Here is a 25693-nt window from a genome sequence, read left to right as displayed (position 1 = left end):
GATGTTAGATTAAATATTATAAATATGAATTCTGAGAGTGTACGGGAAATTCCAAATGGATGCCAGGAGGTTTCTGGCACCTAGTCTGTTGCAATGCATATGGAGGTTTATATCAAGAATAGTCAACAGCAATTTTCCATCTCCCCTGGGAAAAGAATAAGAGGAAATCACTAACATGGAATGAAAACACTAATTTGTAATCATTTAGGCAGTCATTGTAGCCAAGGATGCCAAATGCTTTTAAATATAAGTCACCCTAGTGAAGTAGATGGAAAACCAGCAAGGAGTAAATCACTTGTTCAGGATATCTCCTGGACCAAATACAAGTGGTGTGGTATTATGGTCCGTGTCCTGAAGCCACTCTTCCTCCACAAAAAAGGTCTTGCCTTTAGTCATGCAGTGCTTTAAACTTCAGTCAGAACAGAGATTTAGGTTTCCCCTACAAGATACTGCACACTGCCTGGGGTGAGGAGGAACACATATGGGCGGCTACCTTTGCGGGGATGTTCGGTCTCTAACCTAGCCCTATTTACTTAGCATCAGGCTGGAATTTTCATACGTTCTTGAGTACTTCAGCTGAAATGGCACCAGTCATCTCCAGCTCAAATCATGCAAAACAGAATTGATCTTTCAGCTTCTACTCACGCTTTCCCCCTCCATTTTCATTTTATGCTTTTGGCACCATTATTCCCATTCTTGTTGAAACCAGCAACCCCAAACTTCTCCATCATCATATGAATCTCATGGGGCTAACCATAACAATCTGCTCCTCAAACATCCCTTGTACATGGTCTCCTCTACATTTCCACAGACACAGCCTTAGTTCTGGCCTTTGTCATTTATTATGTCAACAATCACAATCCCTTTCTATCAGATCTAGCCATGCATACATGCTAAGTTGCTTCAGTCATGTCTGACTCTTTGTGATCCCATGGACTGTAGCCCACCAGGCTCCTCTGTCCATGGGATTCTCCAGGCAAGAGTACTGGAGTGGGTTGCCATTTCCTTCTCCAGGGGATCTTCCCAAACCAGGGATAGAACCCGTACCTCTTGATGTCTTCTGCATTGCAGGCAGGTTCTTTATCACTAGCACCACCTGGGAAGCCTAGATCTAGTCACCTTCATGACTATTTCTGTTTATTCATTCTACAGACCCTTGATGACTCTCACCTCATTGCCAGCCACAACAAGGTGCGAGGGACACATCAGTGAGTATTATCCCTCTTGCAGTTTATCTTCTGATGGCGGATGTAAGTGAGAAGTATATGAACAAAGGAAATATTAAGTGCCAGGTAGAAAATAAGAGAATTAACTTAGAGTGACTTAAATTAGGGAGGAGGATCTGGGAGGACCTCTTTGAGGTGTTTAGCTGAACCCTAAGAAATGGCAACCCACTCCAGTATTCTTGCCTGGAGAATCCCATGGACAAAGGAGCCTGGTGGGCTATGGTCCATAGGGTCGCAAAGAGTCAGACACAACTGAAGCGACTTAAGAGCAAAGAAAAACAGTGTGTGCTATTGAATGGGGTTGGAAAAGCATTTCAAACAGAGGGAACATACTGTGCCTTCAAAGACACGGAGGAAGGAAAGAACTTGGCCTGTTAAGGAATCAGAGGACCACCGATGCTGGACAGCAGTGAGAGAGAAGTGGGCACAGTCAAGCACAGGAGAAGGTATGGCTGCTGCCAGAGCATGAAAGGGCCTGGGGGCCAGTCTTCTGTGATCGGAGAAGGATTTCTGCACTCAAAATGAGATCACAGCACTGCCCCTTTTAACTTCTGTCTCCGTGTTACTGACAAGATAATGTTCAAATTTCATCCGATGACAGTCAGGATCCTTCCTGGTCTGGATACTACTTGCCCTTCGAGTACTTTGTTCTGAAACCACCCATGCTCACATGCAACTAATAGACTCTAGACGTGCCTCCTTTTCTCATGCCTTCTTTCATCAACTGGAAAAGCTCCTTCTCTGTGTGATGACCACCATTTCATCCTCTAAGACTCATCTTAAGTTTTACAGGAGGAGCCAATACATTGATCTCTGTTATTTCACAGGTAACTTTATTCTGTGATCTTAGGATACTCTGTACATCTCTCCCACCATCCTGTGAACTCTTGAGAATGTGAAATTCAGGATGTTATGTGTTGTGGTAGTCATGTTGTCTGAAACAGAGCTGGTATTCAGTACATGCTTATTAAGGGAGAGAGGGAAAGAGGAAGGGAGGAGTTAGGCAGGCAGGAAGAAGTTTTGTCCAAATGCACTAGAATGAAATTTATGACATTCTGATTTCATCTAGTCTAAGGTTTACTCTACTCTTTAAAACCAAATTAAAATTTAAAAGATTCTTTATTGAATGACTTCTATATAGGATACATTAGCCCAGTTCATGGTAAACAGTGTTTACTTATCAGAGAAATTCTGAGCAAAGTAATGCTACATGTCATAAAGGACCACACACGGCTCTGTTACTTGCTATCAGTTAAGACCTTGAGGAACTGAGCCCCCAAATTCCATTTCTTCAACATACACTATAGGCAGTGTCAGACAGACAACAGAGAAGGGCCCACTTTACAAATGAAGAAAATAAGGTTGCTTTTTAAGAGTTGAGCAAGTAAAAACTGGATTATCCATTACCTCTGTGGGAGGTAATGGTGGCCTGAAACACCCAGAACTATTATTAAGGTGACCAAGCTGTAATCTCAGCAAGAGGAGAAATGGCATAAGCAAATATCTAATGCCAAGTAGAGATTAAGTGAGGTGGATGTAACAGTGAATAGATATTATAAACATTTTTGTCATGCTGAAGGAAAATTCTCTATTCTCCTCTGAGTGAATATACTAGCTTTCTGCTTTATTCATCAGCTTCTTATGAGTCTGCATGAAGCGCAAGTTAGTGTACCTACCTCTGCACACTGACAAAGGTGAATACGTGACCAAAAGACTGAAGAACAGTCTCTTAGCTGTGGTCACTTCACCATGGTTAATATGCTGTGTGACCCTGCCTGCCTGCCAGCTGGTCTGTTCCAATCAGATCTCATGACAGCTACTTCTCTCACATTAAAACAAATGTTTTAGGTCAAGGTCAGCACAAGGAGTCCTTTCATCAGGATGAGAACACAAGGCCAAGTGTATTCCAATCATGACCAGACATGGATTCCAAATGAAACGTAACTGACACAGCTCAGGCTCCTAAGTGACCTTCAGATGCCAGTGCCAGTCAAATGATTCTAAAAAGAAATTAAGCAAGAGTTATACTGTTAGATTCATCTGGAATGTATTACTAAATGAAAACATGAAGTGAAGATAATTGTTCTTTATAACTTAGGATCCAACTCTGGTGGATAACAGAGATGCTTGAAGCAAGAGAAAGAACTAAAATGGTGCCATGAGTCCTAAAGTTTGTGATGCTACAATCAACATTTCCAATGCTAAAATTTAAGTTCATGTCTACTTCATGAGAGCACATTCCTATCCAGAGTAGAATGTTGAAAAAGGTCTGGGTGAACTAATCTCTTATTCAACTCACCATGAACATTCAACATTCAACATTCAATGTTACAGTGCCAAGGGAAGAAGGTTTACAGTCCTCAGTTGATAACTGGAATGGCACATTGTTGGAATGAGTCTTATCCATATGGCAATCTGATGTACACTACAAAAGGACAAGCCTAAAGAGAAATGAATAAAGTGCCGCTGACACTGTAAAGACTAATATCCATAGTGCTACTTGTTATGCTAATGAAACCAAGCCTACCTGATTTTCACCAGGCTTATAAAGAGCACTGTGGTTTAGGATAAGACTCTGCCACTATATCTGAAAAATTCCTTTCTAATTTCAATGATTGCATCAAAAAGGGAGTCTCCTTGACAAAAGATTATAAACTTACCTGCCAATATTATTTTTATTTTTTTCATTTGCCTTAGTATCACAGTTTTCTGCGTGAATTTCAGAAATTCCATCCTAGAGGATCTAATACCTAAAGCCACTGAGGTACCCTTTTCTAATTTTGACAGTGGACATTTCCAACCACCCTCTACTCCAATGTCAAACCAACTGCTGCAGCGCTGTTTGAGGTTTAATATTTCACACTTATGTATTCAGTTCTACTACTAAGCTAAAATAGTAAAGACAAGTTTATTTGAATATTCTGAGACTGTCATCTGATTCCGTGTATGTTTAGTTTTATGTGTAATTGTAAATGTTTGCAGTAAAGCAAAATTTTAAGCCTTTAGCAAAGCTTATTTCAGAGGAAAAATAATGTATGCAAGTTTCTTAAGTGCCTGTCAGTTTAGGACCTCCGTGGGGAGGGGTGGGGTCCTTCTGCTGTGTCCTAGAGACAACTTGAAGACATCATCAACTAAAACCTGAAGAGAAGTGTGACTTAAGAGTGTCTCCAATGTTACACTGAACCTAAATTTCCTGAAACCATCTATGAGAGATTGTACTGCCACTTAGAAAATATTATCAGTGATATGTCAAAATGAAGATCTACACTTAACTGATAGCTGAGAAAGGAGCAGAATATCTTCCTGTAAGACACAAATTTTAAAAATGTCGGAAGATTTTGGGTTTACTTTCCCAGGGCCTAAAAATATGTATACAAGTAAAATGTCCTTGCTTTAAATGTGTTTCAAATTGAGCCAAAGATAACCAAGTTGAAACAGTGCCACTTAAAAAAAAAACAACAAGCAGAGGACTAAGAAACAATGACATAACCAAATGTATGAACATGGAGAGTGTTTCTCTGCAGAGGCATTCCTGCGAACCAAGAAGAAATCAGGAGATCATTATTTGGCAAACTTCTAATGAAACAATGAACCTAGGCAAAGATCATCAGTGCCCACAAACATCATAAAGAGAATATTACATACTTAAGAGAATAAAGAGAACATTACAGAATATTACAGAATATTACATACTTCTTGACAGAGTATACAGTCGCACCTATGAACTATTTTTTCTCCAATGAGATTAACTTTCTAGATGAAAGTAAAAGTTTGCAGGAACCACAGGAGACAGAAGAACATAATAAATAAAAACATGGCAACGCAATCAACAAAACCTAAAATGTGGGAAATTTCACAGGACAAGTGATCTGGGTTCTTTACAAAACCAATAATTGAAAAGGAAAAAAAGAATAGAGGCTAGAAACGTCTAGATCAAAAGAAACCTAAGAGATGGATATATTCAAGGCAATGCATGAAATCTGTATGAATCCTCATTTGAACTAATTGTACATGAATGGATAAGTTTACAATCAGTGATATTAGAATTACATACTTGATGACATTAGGAAATTACTACAAATGATTTTAAATGCATGATAATGACACTAGCGTTATGCTTAAAGTATCCTTATCTTTTCATGGTATATTACCATTTTTAAAGGAGGAATTGTAAAACATCTGAGATTTGCTTCATAATAATCTAGTAGATGGACTGTTTTAGATGAAACAATCTAGTTAATGAGTTAATGATTTTGCCTCTAGGTACTGGATACATATAAACTGTGGAAAATTCTGAAAGAGATGGGAATACCAGACCATCTGACCTGTCTCTTGAGAAACCTGTATGCAGGTCAGGAGGCAACAGTTAGAACTGGACATGGAACAACAGACTGGTTCCAAACAGGAAAAGGAGTACATCAAGGATGTATATTGTCACGCTGCTTATTTAACTTAGATGCAGAGAGCATCATGAGAAACTCTGGGCTGGAAGAAACACAAGCTGGGATGAAGATTGCTGGGAGAAATATCAATAACCTCAGATATGCGGATGACACCACCCTTATGGCAGAAAGTGAAAAAGAACTAAAGAGCCTCTTGATGAAAGTGAAAGAGGAGAGTGAAAAAGTTTGATTAAAGCTCAATGTTCAGAAAACTAAGATCATGGCATCTGGTCCCATCACTTCATGGGAAATAGATGGAGAAAGAGTGGAAACAGTGTCAGACTTTATTTTTTTGGGCTCCAGAATCACTGCTGATGGTCATTGCAGCCATGAAATTAAAAGACGCTTACTCCTTGGAAGGAAGGTTATGATCAACACAGATAGCACATTTAAAAGCAGAGACATTACTCTGCCAACAAAGGTCCGTCTAGTCAAGGCTATGGTTTTTCCAGTGGTCATGTATGGATGTGAGAGTTGGACTATAAAGAAAGCTGAGCGCCAAAGAATTGATGCTTTCGAACTGTGGTGATGGAGAAGACTCTTGAGAGTCCCTTGGACTGCAAGGAGATCCAACCAGTCCATCCTAAAGGAGATCAGTCCTGGGTGTTCATTGGAAGGACTGATGTTCAAGCTGAAACTCCAATACTTGGGCCACCTCATGCGAAGAGTTGACTGATTGGAAAAGACCTTAATGCTGGGAAGGATTGGGGGCAGGAGGAGAAGGGGACAACAGAGGATGAGATGGTTGGATAGCATCACCAACTCGATGGACATGGGTTTGAGTAAACTCCGGGAGTTGGTGATGGACAGGGAGGCCTGGCGAGCTGCAGTTCATGGGGTCCTAAAGAGTCAGACACGACTGAGCGACTGAACTGAACTGGATACATAGTATTCACTGTGGCCATTCTATTTTTGTATACGTTTGACATTTCTCACAATAAAAGCTGAAAAGTTTTAAAGTCGGGGGAGAAAAGTATGAATAAGACTTACCCTGCTGGATATCCTTCATTTCTAAATGCAAACTAGAGATCAAGATTCCCACAGTTTGAGATCGTTTTCCATCCAATAACTTGATGATCTAGAATTAAAAAAAAAAAAAAAAAATCAATACAAGCCTAAATGACCAGGCAATCTTTCAGAAGGATAACGAAAACATTCATAGTTTTAGATACCCTGACCTGCTAACTGAACTGATGCTATAGTTACTGCATTTTAAAACTTTAATTGGACAAAGCAATCTATAGATTGAATGCAATCCCCATCAAGCTACCAACGGTATTTTTCAGAGAACTAGAAGAAATAATTTCACAATTTGTACGGAAATACAAAAAAACCTCGAATAGCCAAAGCAACCTTGAGAAAGAAGAATGGAACTGGAGGAATCAACCTACCTGACTTCAGACTATACTACAAAGCTACAGTCATCAAGACAGTGTGGTACTGGCACAAAGACAGAAAGATAGCTCAATGGAACAAAATAGAAAGCCCAGAGATAAACCCACGCATCTATGGACATCTTATCTTTGACAAAGGAGGCAAGAATATACAATGGAGAAAAGACAATCTCTTTAACAAGTGGTGCTGGGAAAACTGGTCAACCACTTGTAAAAGAATGAAACTAGAACACTTTCTAACACCATACACAAAAATAAACTCAAAATGAATCAAAGAGCTAAACGTAAGACCAGAAACTATAAAACTCCTGGAGGAAAACATAGGCAAAACACTCTCTGACATAAATCACAGCAGGATCCTCTATGACCCACCTCCCAGAGTAACAGAAATAAAAGCAAAAATAAACAAATGGGACCTAATTAAACTTAAAAGCTTTTGCACAATGAAGGAAGCTATAAGCAAGGTGAAAAGACAGCCTTCAGAATGGGAGAAAACAATAGCAAACGAAGCAACTGACAAAGAATTAATCTCAAAAATATACTCTATATACTCTAAAAAACATATAATCTCAAAAAGCAGCTCCTGCAGCTCAATTCCAGAAATAAGTGACTCAATCAAAAAATGGGCCAAGGAACTAAACAGACATTTCTCCAAAGAAGACATACAGATGGCTGACAAACACATGAAACACGCTCAACATCACTCATTATCAGAGAAATGCAAATCAAAACCACAATGAGGTACCACCTCAAGCCGGTCAGAATGGCTGCTATCCAAAAGTCTACAAACAATAAATTCTGGAGAGGGTGCGGAGAAAAGGGAACCCTCTTACACTGTTGGTGGGAATGCAAACTAGTACAGCCACTATGGAGAACAGTATGGAGATTCTTTAAAAAACTGGAAATAGAAATGCCATACGACCCAGCAATCCCACTGCTGGGCATACACACTGAGGAAACCAGAACTGAAAGAGACACACGTACCCCAATGTTCATTGTAGCACTGTTTACAATAGCCAGGACATAGAAGCAACCTAGATGTCCATCAGCAGACGAATGGATAAGGAAGCTGTGGTACGTATACACAGTGGAATATTACTCGGCTATTAAAAAGAATTCATTTGAATCAGTTCTAATGAGGTGGATGAAACTGGAGCCTATTATACAGAGCGAAGTAAGTCAGAAAGAAAAACACCAATACAGTATATTAACATGTATATATGGAATTTAGAAAGATGGTAACAATGACCCTATATGCAAGACAGCAAAAGAGACACAGATGTAAAGAACAGACTTTTGGGCTCTGTGGGAGAAGGCGAGGGTGGGATGATTTGAGAGAATATCATTGAAACATGTATATTATCATATGTGAAACAGATCACCAGTCCAGGTTTGATGCATGAGACAGGGTGCTCAGGGCTGGTGCATTGGGATGACCCTGAGGGATGGGATGGGGAGGGAGGTGAGAGGGAGGTTCAGGATGGGGAACACATGTACACCCGTGGCTGATTCATGTCAATGTATGGCACAAACCACTACAATATTGTAAAGTAATTAGCCTCCAATTAAAACAAATAAATTAAAAAAAAACTTTACTTTGAAAGTAACTTACCCAAAAGTATAGATATCTAGAAAATATAGGAAAAATACCACCCAATTCCACCAACCCCACCAATCGAATACAACCATGCAAACCTCTAGAATATTTAATTTACTCTGATCTTTTTTATTCAAACACACTTTAACTAAGTTGTAACTGCACCACATATGCAAGTTTTTATCCAGCTTTCCCACTTATCACTGGCCTATTTCCACATTGGACTTTGTAAGTCACTTCATGGCCTCCAACCTCCTTGGCTGCGGACCATCTGCTGAGTGGCTTAGGGGAAAGATCATTGTGATCTGGACTCCACTGCTGACCAGTCATATGACCTTGGAAAAGTGACTTAAATTCTAGGAATTCAACTTTTTCGTCATGAGTAGGCTTGACTGTACTGAGTTTGTGTATTTATTCCAGAAATTAAATGACATAATATACATAAAGCACCTAAAATAGTTCCTGACATAGGTATTATTTAAATAAAATTTCTCCATTCAAGAGGGTTAGGTTGCTCTGTGGTTGTGCTATGATTAATAATACTTTGTACATACAGCTTTAGTTTGAAGTTGTTTAGAAGTACTCTTTTATAAAAGTAATATTATATATGTATATAAAAACTTCTATAATCTTTTTAGAAACTCTAAATACCTCACTGACAATTATTTCAACCCTCTATGAATGTTCTATGGAGAGCTCATTATAGTTTCATTTCTCTCTAAATCTAGTGAGTCAAATCAGCTCCAAAGAACATATCACACAGTGACCACTAAGGGAAAAATTTTTCTTTTTCTTTCTTGTGGCAGTGCTACAAAAAGCAATATGAAATCACATAAAACATCATCAAATCATATGTCTTTAATGCATTTTGTTGGCTGAAATATAAACTAAAAAGCTATGCTTCCTCTCCCACCTATGAGCATATAAACTTACCAAAAACATAGTGAAGATAAGATTGAATAGTAATAAACATCTACATTTATACTGGTACTAATTAGCCGAGTTGCTTGCTGGTTGAACAACAAGGTATAACATTAGTCTGTTCCAACCAAGACTACTGTCTACCTATCTATCAATCAATGCTGAGTCAATTACTGCCAGCCCCTTATCTTCCCCTGCTTAGCATGGCTACTCTTACATATACTGTTAGGCCAAAAGTACTGCAAACACTAAGCTTTCATCAAGATAAAAGTAAAAACTGATGATCAGCTTAATGTGTTTAATCATTGCAACATCAGCCTTAGAGAAGGACTTTTGGAGGATACAGAATTTCAGTTTTTAAAAGAAATAAAGAAGATACTTGGTATTTTCATTTATTTTTTTATATAAAAGCAAAGGAAGAAGAGATTATATATAATCAAACATCTTCTTTAAAAATGAAATTTCTGGTTTTTTCTTAGAGGACACAAATTTAAAGTGAAACCATCATTAAAGTCCAACACAAAATTAAGAAAATCCAAAGTTTGGTGTACATATTCAGGCATGTATTCATTTATTAACAAACATCTGCCATGCGCCTGTTATGTGCCTGGCACTGCTCTGGATTTGCAGGATGCAGAGGTGACCAAGACAGATCATGTCCTTGATATTATAAATTTTGTAAAGCTTAATGACTTAATACTGCTGAGAAGAACTAAAACGGCAAATAAAACTATCTGCAAAGCAAATTCAAAGGAAGAAAAGCTTTGAGAATGGACTAGATTTACCCTTAAAAGTCCAAGATAGTGACTGAGATACAACCTTGGTCATGGCATACACATCAACGTCAAGGAGAGAGGCAAGGGGACAAATGTAAGGCAAGAGGACAATCTGGTTGTAAAATATGTCTTCGGACAAATATTCACCATGCTATCCAGTTACGGTTCTGAAAACCCTGGATAACAACGGTCTTCCTACAGGAAAAATAAGATTCAAATTCAAGGTTTTCTAATAGTTAATTAAAAGAAGACAAGAGAGCAACCACAAGAGAACAGAGAGGGAAGGATTGAAACTGAAATTGAGATTCTGTCATAGGATAAAAAACAAGCAACTACTATCAAAAAGTCTACAAACAATAAATGCTGGAGAGGGCGTGGAGAAAAGGGAACCCTCCTATACTGCTGATGGGAATGTAAATTGGTACTACCACCATGGAAAATAGTGTGCAAGTTCTTTAAAAAAAAAAATAGTTACTTTATGATCCTGTAATCCCATCTCGGGACTTATATCAGGAAAAGACAAAAACTCTAACTTGAAAAGATACATGCCCACCAACGTTCATTGCAGTACTATTCACAACTGCCAAGATACAGAAACAATCCAAGTGCCCATAAACAGATGATCAGTTTAAGAAGATACAGTGTATATATACAGTGGAATATTACTCAGCCAGAAAAAAGTGAAATAATGCCATTTTCAGCAACATGGATGGACCTAGAGATTACTATACTAAGTAAAGTAAGACAGAGAAAGAAGAGTATCATACATCACTTGTATGTAGAATCTAAAAAAAAGATACAAATAAATTTATTTACAAAACAGAATCAGACTCACAGGTGTCAGAAACAAACTTATGGTTTCCAAAGCAGAAAGACGTAGGGAAGGATAAATTAGGAGTTGGGATTTACATATGCATACTACTATATATAAAATAGATAACCAACAAGGACCTACTATGTAGCACAGGGAACTCTACTTAATCTTCTATAATAACCTACATGGGAAAGAGTCTGAAAAAGAATGAGTACATGTATAATGGAATCACTTTGCTGTACACCTGAAATCAACACAACATTGTAAATTAACTATATTCCAATATAAAATATAAATTTTTTAAATAAGCAAAAGCAAGCAAATCCATTCCCACTTCATTGTTCAACCAGGCTGACCTGTGGAAACAATGTGACTACCCCCGCAATTCTATTAAACTGGCACAGCAGGTGTTTGGAAGAAAAGTGTCTATTACTTCCAGCTAGCTGGACTAAACGGAGAAGGCAATGGCACCCCACTCCAGTACTCTTGCCTGGGAAACCCCATGGATGGAGGAGCCTGGTAGGCTACAGCCCATGGGGTCGCGAAGAGTTGGCCATGACTGAGTGACTTCACTTTCACTTTTCACTTTCATGCACTGGAGAAGGAAATGGCAACCCACTCCAATATTCTTGCCTGGAGAATCCCAGGGACGGAGGAGCCTGGTGGGCTGCCGTCTATGGGGTCACACAGAGTCAGACACAACTAAAGCGACTTAGCAGCAGCAGCTGGACTAAAAAACTGAATTTCCTGAAATGCGTTGCTACTCCCTAAAAAGGGGGTCGGCAGTGCGCAAGAGCATTTGTATTCTCTTCCTTATTTGTGTCAAATTTTTTGTCTGTCTCTAACTAGACCTTTAAAAATGGACCTATATACATTTCCATGTAGTCTCTTTTCGATTGTGGAATAATACCATGTTTCTCAAAACCAGCTGAAATGGTAGGAACACAGTGGACATAGAATGGATATACGCTCTAAGCCCTCTTCATTTCTTTCATTTTCATAATTGAAAGGTTTGAAAGACCTTGAAAGACCATAATTGGTCTTTGAAATTATTGTTTGAAAGACCGTAATTGAAAATAAAGGTTTTCTTTTATTACAGTAAAAAAAAAAAGAGTGAGAAGTAAAATCATGAAATCTTCCATATCGACACAATTTTAAATGTACAGTAAGCACTGTTAACTATAAGCACACTGCTGTACAGCAGATGACTAGAAGTTTTTCATCCTACAGGATGGATACTCTAGACCCCTTGAACATCTTTACTCTATTTCCTTCTCCCCCAGCCCCTACGCAGCTTTCTGCTTCTACAAGTTTGACTACTTTAGATACTTCATGTAAGCAGAATCACGCAGTATTAGTCCTTATGTGACTGACTGATTTCACTTAGAATAACGTCCTCAAGGTTCATATACGTTGTAGTGTGTGACAGAATTTTCTTCTTAAGGCTGAATAATATTCCATTATGTTTGTGTGTGTATATATGTGTGCATATATGGGAGAAGGAGGTGGCAGCCCACTCCAGTATTCTTGCCTGGGAAATCCCATGGACAGAGGAGCCTGGCAGGCTATAGTCCGTGAATCGCAGAGGAGCTGAACATAACTGAGTGACTAAACAACAACACACACATATGTGGAGATACATATATCTGTTAAGAAGCTGTGTAGAAGCTTCTTAATTTGATATCATCCCACTTGTCTATTTTCCTTTTGTTGTCTGTTCTTTGGTGTCATATACAGGAAATAACTTCCAAGACCAATGTTATGAAGCTTTCCTCACATTTTCTTGTAGGAATTTTATAGTTTCATATCTTGCATTTAAGTCTTAAATCCATTTTGAACTGACTTTTGTTTATCTGAAAGATCTTGGTGCAATTTCATTCTTTTGCATTTGGACATCCAGTTTTCCCTGCATCATTTGTTGAAGAGATTATCCTTTCCCCATTTCTTAGTCTTGGCACTCTTGCTGAAGATCATTTGACCATGTACAGGTGGGTTCATTTCTGAGCTCTCTATTCTGTTCTATTGGTCTATGTCTGTCTTTATATCAGTACCACCCTGTTTTAAACACTGTACAGGCACACCTCAGAAATATTACAGGTTTGGTTCCATACCACTGAAGTAAAGGGAACTGCCATAAAGTGAGTCATGCAAAGTTTTTGCTTCTCAGTGCATATAAAAATTATATTTACCCTGTAGTCTATTAAATGTACAAGTGTATTATGTCTAGAAAAGCAGTATGCAGTGAAAGTTGCTCAGTCATGTCTGACTCTTGGCAATTCCATGGACTATACAGTCCATGGGATTCTCCAGGCCAGAATACTGGATAGCCTTTCCCTTCTCCAGGGGATCTTCCCTATCCAGGGATTGAACCCAGATCTCCAGCATTGCAGGCAGATTCTTTACCAGCTGAGCCACAAGGGAAGCCCAAGAATACCGGAGTGGGTAGGCTATCCCTTCTCCAGAGAATCTTCCCGACCCAGGAATTGAACCGGGGTCTCTTGCATTGCAGGTGGATTCTTTATCAACTGAGCTATCAGAGAAGCCTTAGAAAAGCAATATATATATATATACACCTTAATTAAAAATAACTTATTACTAAAAATGCTATCATCTGAGCCTTTCAGCAAGTGATAATATTTTTGCTGGTGGAGGGTCTTGCCTCAACATTGATGGCTTCTGACTGATCACGGTGGTGGTTGCTGAAGGTTGGGTGGCTGTGGCAACTTCTTAAAATAAGACAAAAATCAAGTCTGCCACGTCAATGGACTCTTCCTTTCACAAACAATTACTCTGTAGCATACAATGCTATTTGATAGCATATTACCCAGAGTAGAACTTCTGTCAAAACTGAGTCAATCCTCTAAAACTATGCTGCTACTTTATCAACTAAGTTTCTGTCATATTCTAAATCCTCTGTTGCCATTTCAACAATTTTCACAGCATATTCACCAGCAGTAATTCCATATCAAGAAACCATTTTGTTTGCTCATTTAGAAGAAGCAACTCCTCATCTGTTAAGTTTTATCATAAGGTTGTATCAATTCAATCAGATCTTTAGGCTCCATCTATAATTCTAGTTATCCTGCAATTTTTACCACATCTTCAGTGATTTCCTCCACTGAAGTCCAAATTGAATCCCTCAAAGTCATCCATGAGAGTTGAAATCAACTTCTTACAAACTCCTGCTCATGTTGATATCTTAGTCTTTTACCATGAGTTACCAGTGCTCTTAACAGCATCTAGAATGATGAATTCTTTGCAGAAGGTTTTCAATTGACTATGACATGATCCATCAGAGGAATCACTATCTATGGCAGCTATAGCCTCATAAAATGTACTCCTTAAAGAATAAGACTTGAAATGAGAAATGACTCCTTGATGTATGGGTTGCAAAATGGATACTGTGTTAGCAGGCATGAAAACAAAATGTATCTCACTGTACATCTCCGTCAGAGCTCTTAGGTGACCAGGTACATTGTTCATGAGCAGTAATATTTTGAAAGGAATCTTCTTCTTGAGTCGTAAGTCCAAACAATGGGCTTAAAATATTCAGTTAACCATGTTGTAAACAGATGTGCTGTGATCCAGGCTTTGTTGTTCCATTTATAGAGCACAGGAAGAATAGAATTAGCACAATTCTTAAGGGCCCTAGGATTTTTGGAATGGTGAATGAGCACTGGCTTCAACTTCAAGTCACCAGATGCATTAGCCCCTAACAAAAGAGTCAGGCTGTCCTTTGAAGCTTTGAAGTCAGGCTTTGACTTCTGCTTCTCGAGCTATGAAAGTCCTAAATGGCATCTTCTTCCAACAGAAGGCTGTTTCTGTTTCAGCTACAATAGAAATCTGTCCTTTAGAATAGCCACCTTTATAAATTATCTTAGCTAGGTCTTCTGGATTACTTGCTGCTTCACCTTGCACTTTTATGTCATAGATGGCTTCTCTCCTTAAACCTCATGAACCAACCCCTGCTAGCTTCAAACTTTTCTTCTGCAGCTTCCTCTCCTCTCTCAGCCTTCACAGAATTGATGAGAGTTAGGTCCTTGCTCTGGATTAGGCTTTGGCTTAAGGGAATGTTGCAGCTGATTTGATCTGTCTAGACCACTAAAACTTTCACCGTTTCACTTTCTTATCATCTGTGTGTTCACTGGAGTAGCACTTTCAATTTCAAGAATTTTTACTTTGCGTTCGTAACTTGGCTAACTGGTGCAAAAGGTCTTAGCTTTGGGCATATCTTGGCTTTCAGCATGCCTTCGTCACCAAACTTAATCATTTCCAGCTCCTGATTTAAAATGAGAGCTGTATGGCTTCTCCTTTCACTTGAACACTTAGAGGACATTGTGGGGTTCTTAGTAGGCCCACTTTCAATACTGTGTTTTATGGAATAGAGAGGGTAAGGAGGTGAGGAGAGATGGTGGGAGTGGCTGGTTGGTGGAGCAGTCAGAGCACACATAACATTGATTCAGCTCTCCATCTTCCATGGGTATGGTTCATGGTGCCCCAACACAATGACAAGAGTTATGTCAAAGATCACTGATCTCAGATCACCATAACAAATAATAATGAAAAAGTTTGAAACATTATGAGAATTACCAAAATTTGACAGAGACATGAAATGAGCAATGCCATGGGAAAAAACGGCACTGATAGACCTGCTAAATGCAGGGTTGCTACAACCCTGCAATTTGTAAATAATGCAGTATCTGCAAAGCACAATAAATCAAGGGTGCCTGTAGTTTGTAATGCTCTCAATTTAGGAAGTGGAGGACACTACCAAACAAATTACAAGAAAAAAAAAACACACACAAGTAAAAAGGAGATTTAAAAAACCCACAGAGAGTAGAATAGATAAATATTTTAAAATATCTTTAAGTCCAATATGCAAAAAGACTGAAAAAAAAAAAAACACGGAGGAAAACAACACATCAGATTTAATAAACAGACTCACTGAGAGTTCAGTCCGCTAAAAAGTCTGCTCTAAGACTTCAATATATATTCAGATCATTCCTGAAGTCACTTGAGGTCATATTTCTATAGGACAGACTTACAGAAATTGTTCAACCATGTCCATTTTACATTTTGATAAATATTATCACACTGTTTCTAACAAGAACTATCAATTTACACTCCTGCCAAGTATTTGAGAGTGACTGTATGCCTGTTCCCTTACCTAGGCTGGGTATTACTGGTTTTAAAAATGTTGGCCCATAGGATAGGTCAAATTTTTTTTTTCACTATTTTGCATTTTTAATGATTTAATACTAAGGTTAAACAGTTTGTTATTGCTCACATGTTCTTGTGAATTGTTTCTGTGTCCTTTTTGCTGTTTTCCAATGACTATCTATTGGATTGGTTCAACGCAAAGAAATTTAAATAACAACATGGCTGAATAGCAGGAAGAAAGACTTACACAGAGATGGTGGTGGTTAGAGGCATTGTTTAAGGGAAGAAGAGGGAAGGGACTTACCTTTTACTGCACCCCTACTAAGGTTTTATGTGCCTCTGCCCACGAGCCAATCCAAATGGACAGTTGTGAACTGGGGGCAGTGAGCACCACGATATTGTAAACTTTTATTCCTTTAGTGGCCCCCTGTGGATTTCCAGAAAAGTAACAATACTTCATGCTCAAGAGCCCTATAAAGTCAGTGTGGTCACCTCACTGCTAGGGCATTAAACCAAGGGGCTAAGAAACAGAAGGACACTTTGTTCTGCTACCCAACTCTCCTTTCTGATCAATCTCTGATTTGTGGTCAAATCTCATTAGCTCCTTACACAGATTTTTACCTCTTACCTGAGGCATTTACCTTCACAGCAGAGTAGGTAAGAAGAAAACATGGAATAAAAGACAAGATTGAGAAAACTGATGGAAAGAACAAAGGAAAGAAAGAGAACAAAGATTTTTTTTTTTTCTCAGGTGTACAAACATTCAAACTAAGATTTTCGGGGATATATATTATGCAAAACATTTATCTGATTAGTATTTAGATTTATTTTCATGATTCCTTTTCTAGAAGAGAGTTTTAGTTGTGTGCATCAACAGTAAAAATTTTGGTTGTTTCAAATGATGTTTTGGGACATGTGGATCCCTCTAACACTTTAACTAGTTGTGTTGCAGTTTCTCATTTATAAAGGAATGGGAATTTGAAAGGGGAAAAAAATCCCAGCAGAACCAAGATTTTGGTTTCAAAGAAGAAAGAAGAGGCTAAGAAACAATAAGTTTTCCTCACCTGTTTTCTTAATTTGATCAGGTTTTTTTGTTTTTGATAGTAGAATAAATAATATTTTGCTTTGAAAAAAATAAATAAATAAAAAGATGTTCAATCAGTTATCAACCAATGATTATTATATTGCTTTTAAAATATTTTTTATAATCATGGTCAAGTTTCAAATAACCAGATCCATTGTATGTAGAACCTTTCACTAACTTAAAATACCTCGTTTTTCTTTTATTATATGTTGTCTTGATCAGCTAACTTCTACACAGGTTAAAGTCAACTTCAAAATTCCTCTTTGAAGAGAAAGAAAGTATGACAGGAAGATAAACTAATCTTGTATATTCTTCCCCATTTACTAGCTTCTCTAATATATCTTGGGCCTTTTGGAATGGGAGAAAATAATAGCAAATGAAGCAACGGACAAACAATTAATCTCAAAAATATACAAGCAACTCCTGCAGCTCAATTCCAGAAAAATAAACGACCCAATCAAAAAGTGGGCCAAAGAACTAAACAGACACTTCTCCAAAGAAGACATACAGATGGCTAACAAACACATGAAAAGATGCTCAACATCACTCATTATCAGAGAAATGCAAATCAAAACCACAATGAGGTATCATTTCACGCCCGTCAAAATGGCTGCTATCCAAAAGACTACAAGCAATAAATGCTGGAGAGGGTGTGGAGAAAAGGGAACCCTCTTACACTGTTGGTGGGAATGCAAACTCGTACAGCCACTATGGAGAACAGTGTGGAGATTCCTTAAAAAACTGGAACTAGAACTGCCATATGACCCAGCAATCCCACTGCTGGGCATACACAATAAGGAAACCAGACTTGAAAGAGACACATGTACCCCAATGTTCATCGCAGCACTGTTTACAATAGCCAGGACATGGAAGCAGCCTAAATGCCCATCAGCAGATGAATGGATAAGGAAGCTGTGGTACATATACACTATGGAATATTACTCAGCCATTAAAAAGAATACATTCAAATCAGTTCTAATGAGGTGGATGAAACTGGAGCCTATCATACAGAGTGAAGTAAGCCAGAAAGAAAAACAAAATACAGTATACTAACACATATATATGGTATTTAGTCAATCGGTAAAGATACCCTGCATGCGAGACATCAAAAGAGACACAGATAAATAGAACAGTATTATGGACTCTATGGGAGAGGCCAAGGGCGGGATGATATGGGAGAATGGCACTGAAGCATGTAAATTATCATATGTGAAATGAATCGCCAGTCCAGGTTTGATGCATGATACAGGGTGCTCGGGGCTGGTGCACTGGGATGACCTGGAGGGATGGGAAAGGGAGGGAGGTGGGAAGGGGGTTCTGGAAGGGGAAAACATGTACACCCATGGTGGATTCATGTCACTGTATGGCAAAACAAATACAATATTGTAAAGTTAAAAAATAGAAAATAAACTAATTTAATAAAATATATATATATATATATATACATATATATATATATATATATATATATCTTGGGCTTGAAAGAAACCACAATCACCTACACCTTCCGTATCTGCCTTACTGAAAAGTATGAACTGGCGATAATAATGGTTATCTGGAAAACTTTTAGAATCCTAAATTGCCTGAGGCTGTCAGATATTCAATAGTCTTTTATTTAGTCTTATATACTTTACTGAGACTTCCCTGGTGGCTCAGATGGTAAAGCATCTGCCTACAATGCGGGAGACCCGGGTTCAATCCCTGGGTTGGGAAGATCTCCTGGAGAAGGAAATGGCAACCCACTCCAGTATTCTTGCCTGGAAAATTCCATGGACGCTGGAACCTGGTAGGCTACAGTCCATGGGGTCGCAAAGAGTTGGACATGACTGAGTGACTTCACTTTCACTTTTCATATACCTTACTATTGAATACATTTTAAAAGTTACCACGGGACTTTAAATAGCAAAAATCCATAACACGTCAAATCATTTATTAACTCAAAAATTTAACCCATCATTAAGCATTTGTCTTTAAGCATCTTGGCTGCTATTATCCTGTTGAAACTTTAAAGTTGTCTGGCCCAAGTCAAAGGTTCCCAGGAGTTCAACAATCTAAGTAGAAATGCAAAGAAAACTAAGAACCAGAGCCATAAATACAATGGTCCTTCCCTCTAGCTTTTAGCTTTAGCCTTCCAAGCTGTCATAGTCCCTTGGCCAGCTATGGAAAGTGACAGACATCATCACCAACGACTAGTTGTTGAGAGAAAAATCAGGAAACCAGCCTTCTATTTCTAGGCCTGCCTTCACACACCAACCCTGAGACACAGTCCAATTCAGCAGCACTCACAAAATGCAAACTCCTATGTTGGTGCACTGCAGGGGTATAAAATTAAAAATAACAGATATACATTATGTATATAACACACATATATACATACATATACATATATACACACACACTTGTCCAATGGGAGTTCAAAGATGAGTTTAAAAGAGAAACTCACATAAATAACTCTGACATAAGGGAGGTATTTACAAGAATCAGTTAACATGAAGAATTTCTAATTGTTCTTACGTATATGATCCCTTAAAAAAATGCCAGAGCTCTTTGAAAGTGGGGGTTTTAAGTGAAATGGCTGTTTTGGGCATAGTCTTCCTCCAGATAAACTGAAAAACATTTCTGGAAGTGCTACATTCACTGCCTTTCTCCTAAAACAAAAGTCCAGGTCTCACCTGTGGAAAACCTCTCCATGAGGGAGAGCTGAGAAATGAAAAGTTTTGCAGACCAGGGCCCGCAGATGACATTGTAACTCATCTACCCACACAGAAAGGATTCCTTCCATTCTATGTGGCCACTAGGCGAAGGCTCTGCATTAGGCATGAGGGGCTTTCAAGCTGCAGACCTTTAGGTCAGTCTTCCACATTTGACTCTTGGATATTGGTAGGATTCTTGACTTTACTAGTGCATAGTTTCATAATGTGAATGAAGATTAATAGTTTTCTATGTGGATATGGAGCCAGTAGGCAGAATTACACCTTGAAGCTCTCATTGTGACTTCCTTCCAAGTGGGTCCTTGGAATAAAATGCCCATTTCAGGCTGTTTGAGAAAGATATTTCAGAAAACATTTATAAGAGAGTATGAGTACTTATAAAAGTTTGCTCACCTAATGAATATTCTGCTTTAAGTGGATTCTGGAATCACTCAGCTGTTGGCATTGAAGAAAACTGCAAATGATTTATCCTCTTTCTTTGGAATGGCCCAGATATTTAAGGATGGACCTTACTTTCCCGGGCTTCCCTGGTGATTCAAACAGTAAAGAATCGACCTGCAATTCAGGAAACCCAGGTTTGATCTCTGGGTTGGGAAGACCCCCTGAAAAAGGGAATGGCAACCTACTCCAGTATTCTCGCCTTTAGAATTCCATGGACAGAGGAGCCTGGTGGGCTCCAGCCACGGGGTCAAAAAGAGTCAGACACAACTGAGAAACTAATACTTTTACTTCTCTGGTGGCTCAGATGGTAAAGCATCTGCCTGTAATGTAGGAGATGTGGGTTCGATCCCTGGATCAGGAAGAACCCCTGAAGAAAGAAATGGCAACCACTGAAGTATTCTTGCCTGGAGAATTCCATGGACAGAAGAGTTCTGGTGGGCTCCAGCCCATGGGGTTGCCAAGAGACGGACACACCTGAGCAATTAACACTTACTTTAGAGGAAAGTTCATACTTTAAGAAATTATTGTTAAAGGCTTGTAACACATACATATTTATAGCCATTTTCCATCAAACAAATAAAATACAATCCTTCCTCAGATGTCAACACAGTCTAAAATTTTCATCCTATTCCTATTCGATGACTGTTCCCAATATCCGTTTTTTATTCTCCTTTGTCCTCAGGTGCATATTACTTGATTTGTTATAAATCCTCAAAATCATTTTCTAGGATTAAGTAACTTTTGGCACCAAAGCATTTCACTTTGTGTCTGACTTGAATTCTTCATGCTTCCATTTCAAACAACCTTTTTCTTCTCTCAGGGAAGGCAGACAATGGCTGGTCTCACCGTCCCCTACACAAAGCTCCTTCATAAACCTCAAGACCATCATTTTTTTTTTTTTAAACAAGAGATGCTTTATACCAAAGCCTTAAAAATCACTTTTTGAGAAGCATTAGCAAGCCCTTAGTTTATCTTGGTGCTATCTGAAGTCAGCTGAACTTGGCAGCCCATGGCCTTCTCCGAGGTGTAATTACAGTCTGGAGGAGAATGCAATTTGTGCAGCATTCCGCTGACCTACAAGCCGACCTCGTGCAGGGGCAAACACACAGGTTGCATTAAACCCTATTAGACATGCCTAGTTTAAGGCAAAGCCTTTCCAGACCCCCGCTGCATGCTAGGATTAGGGCCTGTCACACATGCGCACTATCACCTTGCCTAAGGAACTCTTGCCATGCCTTCCAGAGAGGGGAAGGCAGGCCCATACCCCACCCTGTCTAAGCCCGCACCTTGAGCCCATGCATCCAAATGATCATTATTTCTTACATATGTGGATTTTTAGAAAAACCTGCCTCTCTGAATAAGAATGAAGACAGGAATGGGAAGACAGATCTGCTCCAGTGGAAAAACCACACCCTGGCTGCTCGGCTAGAAAAGTCTTGCCAGACCGACCGAGAAAGAATTCCTGCCAGGTCTGGTGGGATTTTCACATCTACATAAAATCCATATATATCTTCAGCTTTCTGCCTGGGCTTGGCAGATGTGGCCAGAAATAAAAATAAAAATAAATGGTCTGGATAGGCCATGAATGCTGGAAGCATGCTTGGCTGCGTGAACTCGGCTCAGCTACAAAATAAAGAGAATCACAGAAGCCTTCTTCCAGGGAGCCCTCCCTCCATCTGAAAAAGAGGATTCATTTCCACACTTACACCTTAGCTACACAACAAACACACTGAAACCTAAGGCAGAGGAAGGTGGGTATTCTGTTCCTCAGCTTAGTCCTCACATTTGAACTTTCTCAGTTTCAGTCACAGGATCTCCATTTCCGGTGAACTCGGTTTTATCACAGAGGCCATGAGGACAGGCCTCATGTCTAGTTAAATAGAGCCTCATCTGTTATCACCCATGAACATCAAAATTTTGTCACTTCCCCTAAATTAAGTACGTTTGAAATTTGCTGGCTTTCCTTTCCTCCATCAAAAATGAACAAATAAATGAAGGATCCATATACATGGGTAGATAGTTACTTTCAAGATAATGAGATATATCAAATCTCCACAACCACGGGGAGGACGTTTTCGACTGTAGAGAACAAATGAGTATGTGGCTGCCTCTCTCAGGGAGATCAAACAACACAATGGAGAATACACAGAAAGGAGACGAGCTGACTCTCCAAAGCAAAATTCTGAAAAACATTATTTCTATTTTTGTGTCTTCAGACTGGCCATATCTTTTGCTTATGCTTCATATCAACACTCACCAAATTCCACTACTTGGCAAAATTACAGATATTAGGAGGCTGGCATGTAGCACATGCGCTACTGATGACAAGTCAGCTTGTCTCATTAACAGTGATCCTTCGAATTTCTAAGTTATCAGCTTCCAAAGGGACCAAAGTGGTTTCATAATGACTGTTGCATTTACCCTGAAGACATTCTTGTGGACTAGGTTGAAAAGCGGGTAGACTCCTATGCTGGAGATGCAGAAATTGATGCACCTATCCTAGGGGCTTTAAGCTCAGATGATTGAGCTGATCATTTCCTCCGGATTCCTCCAAACCACAAATATAAATAGTATGGAGTCTGAACTTTGGCTGGATTGAGGAACCCGAACCCCTAGGCTTAATTTTTACTCTCATTTAACTCTTGCCCATTCACATACCCCCTACACTGGAAATCCTTATTTTTACAAGAAACAGAAATCTAATTTGGAAAAGAGTATTTCCCAATGGAAATTCCAGAATATTCACTGGAAGAAGTGATGCTGAAGCTGAAGCTCCAATATTTTGGTTACCTGATGTAAAGAGCAGACTCATCAGAAAAGACTCATGCTGGGAGAGATTGAGGGCAGGAGGAGAAGGGGGCAACAGAGGATGAGATGGTTGGATGGCATCACCGACTCAATGGACATGAATCTGGGCAGTGTGGGAGACAGTGAAGGACAAGGAAGCCTGGAGTGGTACAGTCCATGGGGTCATAAAGAGTCAGATACAACTCAGCAACTGAACAACAACACAAGATGATGGGCTTCCTAGGTGGCTCAGATGGTAAAGAATCTACCTGCAATGCAGGAAACATGAGTTAGATCTCTAGATTGGGAAGATTCTCTAGAGAAGAAAATGGCAACCCTCTCCTGCATTCTTGCCTAGAAAATCCCATGAACAGAGGAGCCTGGTGGGCTACAGTACACAGGGTAGCAAAGAATTGGACATGACTGAGCATGCAACACTCATTCACAATACAAGATGAAACAGGGCCGCAAGGCATGGTAGCCCATGGATGCAGGCCTTATATGCCACCTCCTCCCCACCCAAAATCATGGAAATAAGCAACTGACTCAATCCCATTTCATAGCTGTGGCCATCCTTGTTCTCTCCTACACATTGCTAGTGTGACAATGACTGGAGATGGGACAGGTAAGCAATTACTTTCCCATCCAGTACCAAAATCCAGGGCCAGCTGGAGGGGAAGAGCAAGCTCACAGTTGGCAGCCATCTTGCTGCCAACTCCGCAGGGAGAATGAGCATGCATGTTTATTGGCAGGTGCCTGGGAAAAATAAATGCTGACTCGGGTTCCTTGTCCCTTCTTCTCCACCCCTGCCACTCTCTGGCATCACACCCACAGGAGCTGGTTGGCTGGCTCCATGGTGCCGTATTATGAAATGTCACCTGATTTGGTATAAACAAGCTCTCACTGCTGATGGCCAGCACGGCCGGGTATGCTGCTGGGCAGCAGCCTCTGTCAACTGGCCTGATAAATGCCACTAAAATAAGCTTTCCACATGCAGCCTGATTATCTGTCCCAAGAAATGTTTCAGCGAAAACTAAGCTTCACTGTTCTGTCAGACTGTTAGGTCTGAACCTCTTCCATGGCCTCATTTCTGGGGACATGTAAAATTGCTCAGATGAAGTTTACTTTAAGGATTTAGGCTCTTCACCAAGAAATGTGAAAAGGCAAATTGTCATCCTGTCCTGCATCTGAGAACATATTTGGCATCCTGTCCCTTTACTGATGAGACAGAAAAACCCTTTTACTGCTTTCAGACCAGTGAATTCTGTTCAGAAAGCAAACGGAGAGAAGGCCACAGCAGGTGAAGGCTGAGGCTGGGCTGGCAGAGGAGGCACATGGGATCAGGGGTGGGTGTGGCAAGACACACTTCTGTTGGTTTGGGAGTTTTCGTGATCTATAGAAAACAAATTCTAAAGATAAAACCACATGCATTTTCTCTTGATCAGAGCCTCAGGAGAGAAAATGACCAAGAGACATCAGTGTATTCATTGTCCAGTCTTCAAACAGGACCAAAGCTACTGTTATACCCAAGGTACAGATGAGAAACGTCTGCCTAGTACTTCTTAGTGCTCAAGGTCTCTGAAAGAGTGCATGTGTGTGATGAACATGAAAATTCTAAACCACTGAGAAGCATCTAGACAGAGGGCTATACAGCAGAAAAAAGAAAAAAAAAAAAAGAACAGAAGAGTATGAAGATAATGACTTTTGGTAAAACATAAAAACAAAACTAAATATTCAAAAGTTTGACTTTGAAACTGACAGTGTGAACACTAAGCTATGGTGGTCCCCAGAAAGTGGGAGGAAATAAGAACTCTCTTTGGCACAGACAGTAACAACAGGATAACCTGGAAAAACTCAGTTCCATACTTTCACATGGTCTCCAATCATCATGACTCAACTTTCCCAAACCAGGAACTTACTCCATACATGTAATTCCCACTTTAACAGCAGGAGGAAGAATTTATTTACTCTCTTTTAGGAGGGATGGGAGCACAGAGGCTCATTACTACAGATATACCAGAGGTATGATGCTATGGGACCCATGAATCATGTTTCACTTGTTTTCTGTTTTACATTTCTTTATTACAATCTCACTTCAAATTCCTGGCTCAATAATCAATCTGCATGACTATCAGTGACTGAGAGAGTAAATATTCTTTCTCTTCTCCTTCCCACCCTACTGAACCTAGCATTGAGGAGCAAAGGGAAAGCTTTCTCTCCAGTACTCTTAAGTTGCATGGCAAACATCTCTATCCTACATACCTCTACATCCTGTAGGCAAAGCCCTCAGAGAATTCTGGTGGAGAAACTAAAAAACTGTCTATGGTACATGTGAACAGC

The 25693-nt window shown here is 39.4% G+C and overlaps 1 protein-coding gene across 27 annotated transcripts in view; it reads right to left on the bottom strand.

Moving 5' to 3' along the window:
* The window catches only part of FMN1 (formin 1), a 487763-nt gene that overhangs the window by 185742 nt on the left and 276328 nt on the right, over positions 1-25693 (bottom strand). For all 27 annotated transcript variants that reach the window (XR_014058706.1, XR_014058707.1, XR_014058704.1 and 24 more), the window contains one exon: positions 6659-6746. Coding sequence is in view for 21 of the 27 variants with exons in the window: in XM_081507056.1 (XP_081363182.1) it covers positions 6659-6746 (88 nt within the window). In the remaining 6 variants the exon portion in view is untranslated. The remainder of the gene's footprint in view (positions 1-6658; positions 6747-25693) is intronic.

The sequence above is a fragment of the Giraffa tippelskirchi genome, chromosome 7 (assembly GCF_054371585.1).
Source record: "Giraffa tippelskirchi isolate mGirTip1 chromosome 7, T2T-mGirTip1v1.2.pri, whole genome shotgun sequence".
NCBI classification, from domain to species: domain Eukaryota; kingdom Metazoa; phylum Chordata; class Mammalia; order Artiodactyla; family Giraffidae; genus Giraffa; species Giraffa tippelskirchi.
Note: the sequence above shows the minus strand (reverse complement) of the source record. Positions and strands in the feature narration are given on the sequence as shown.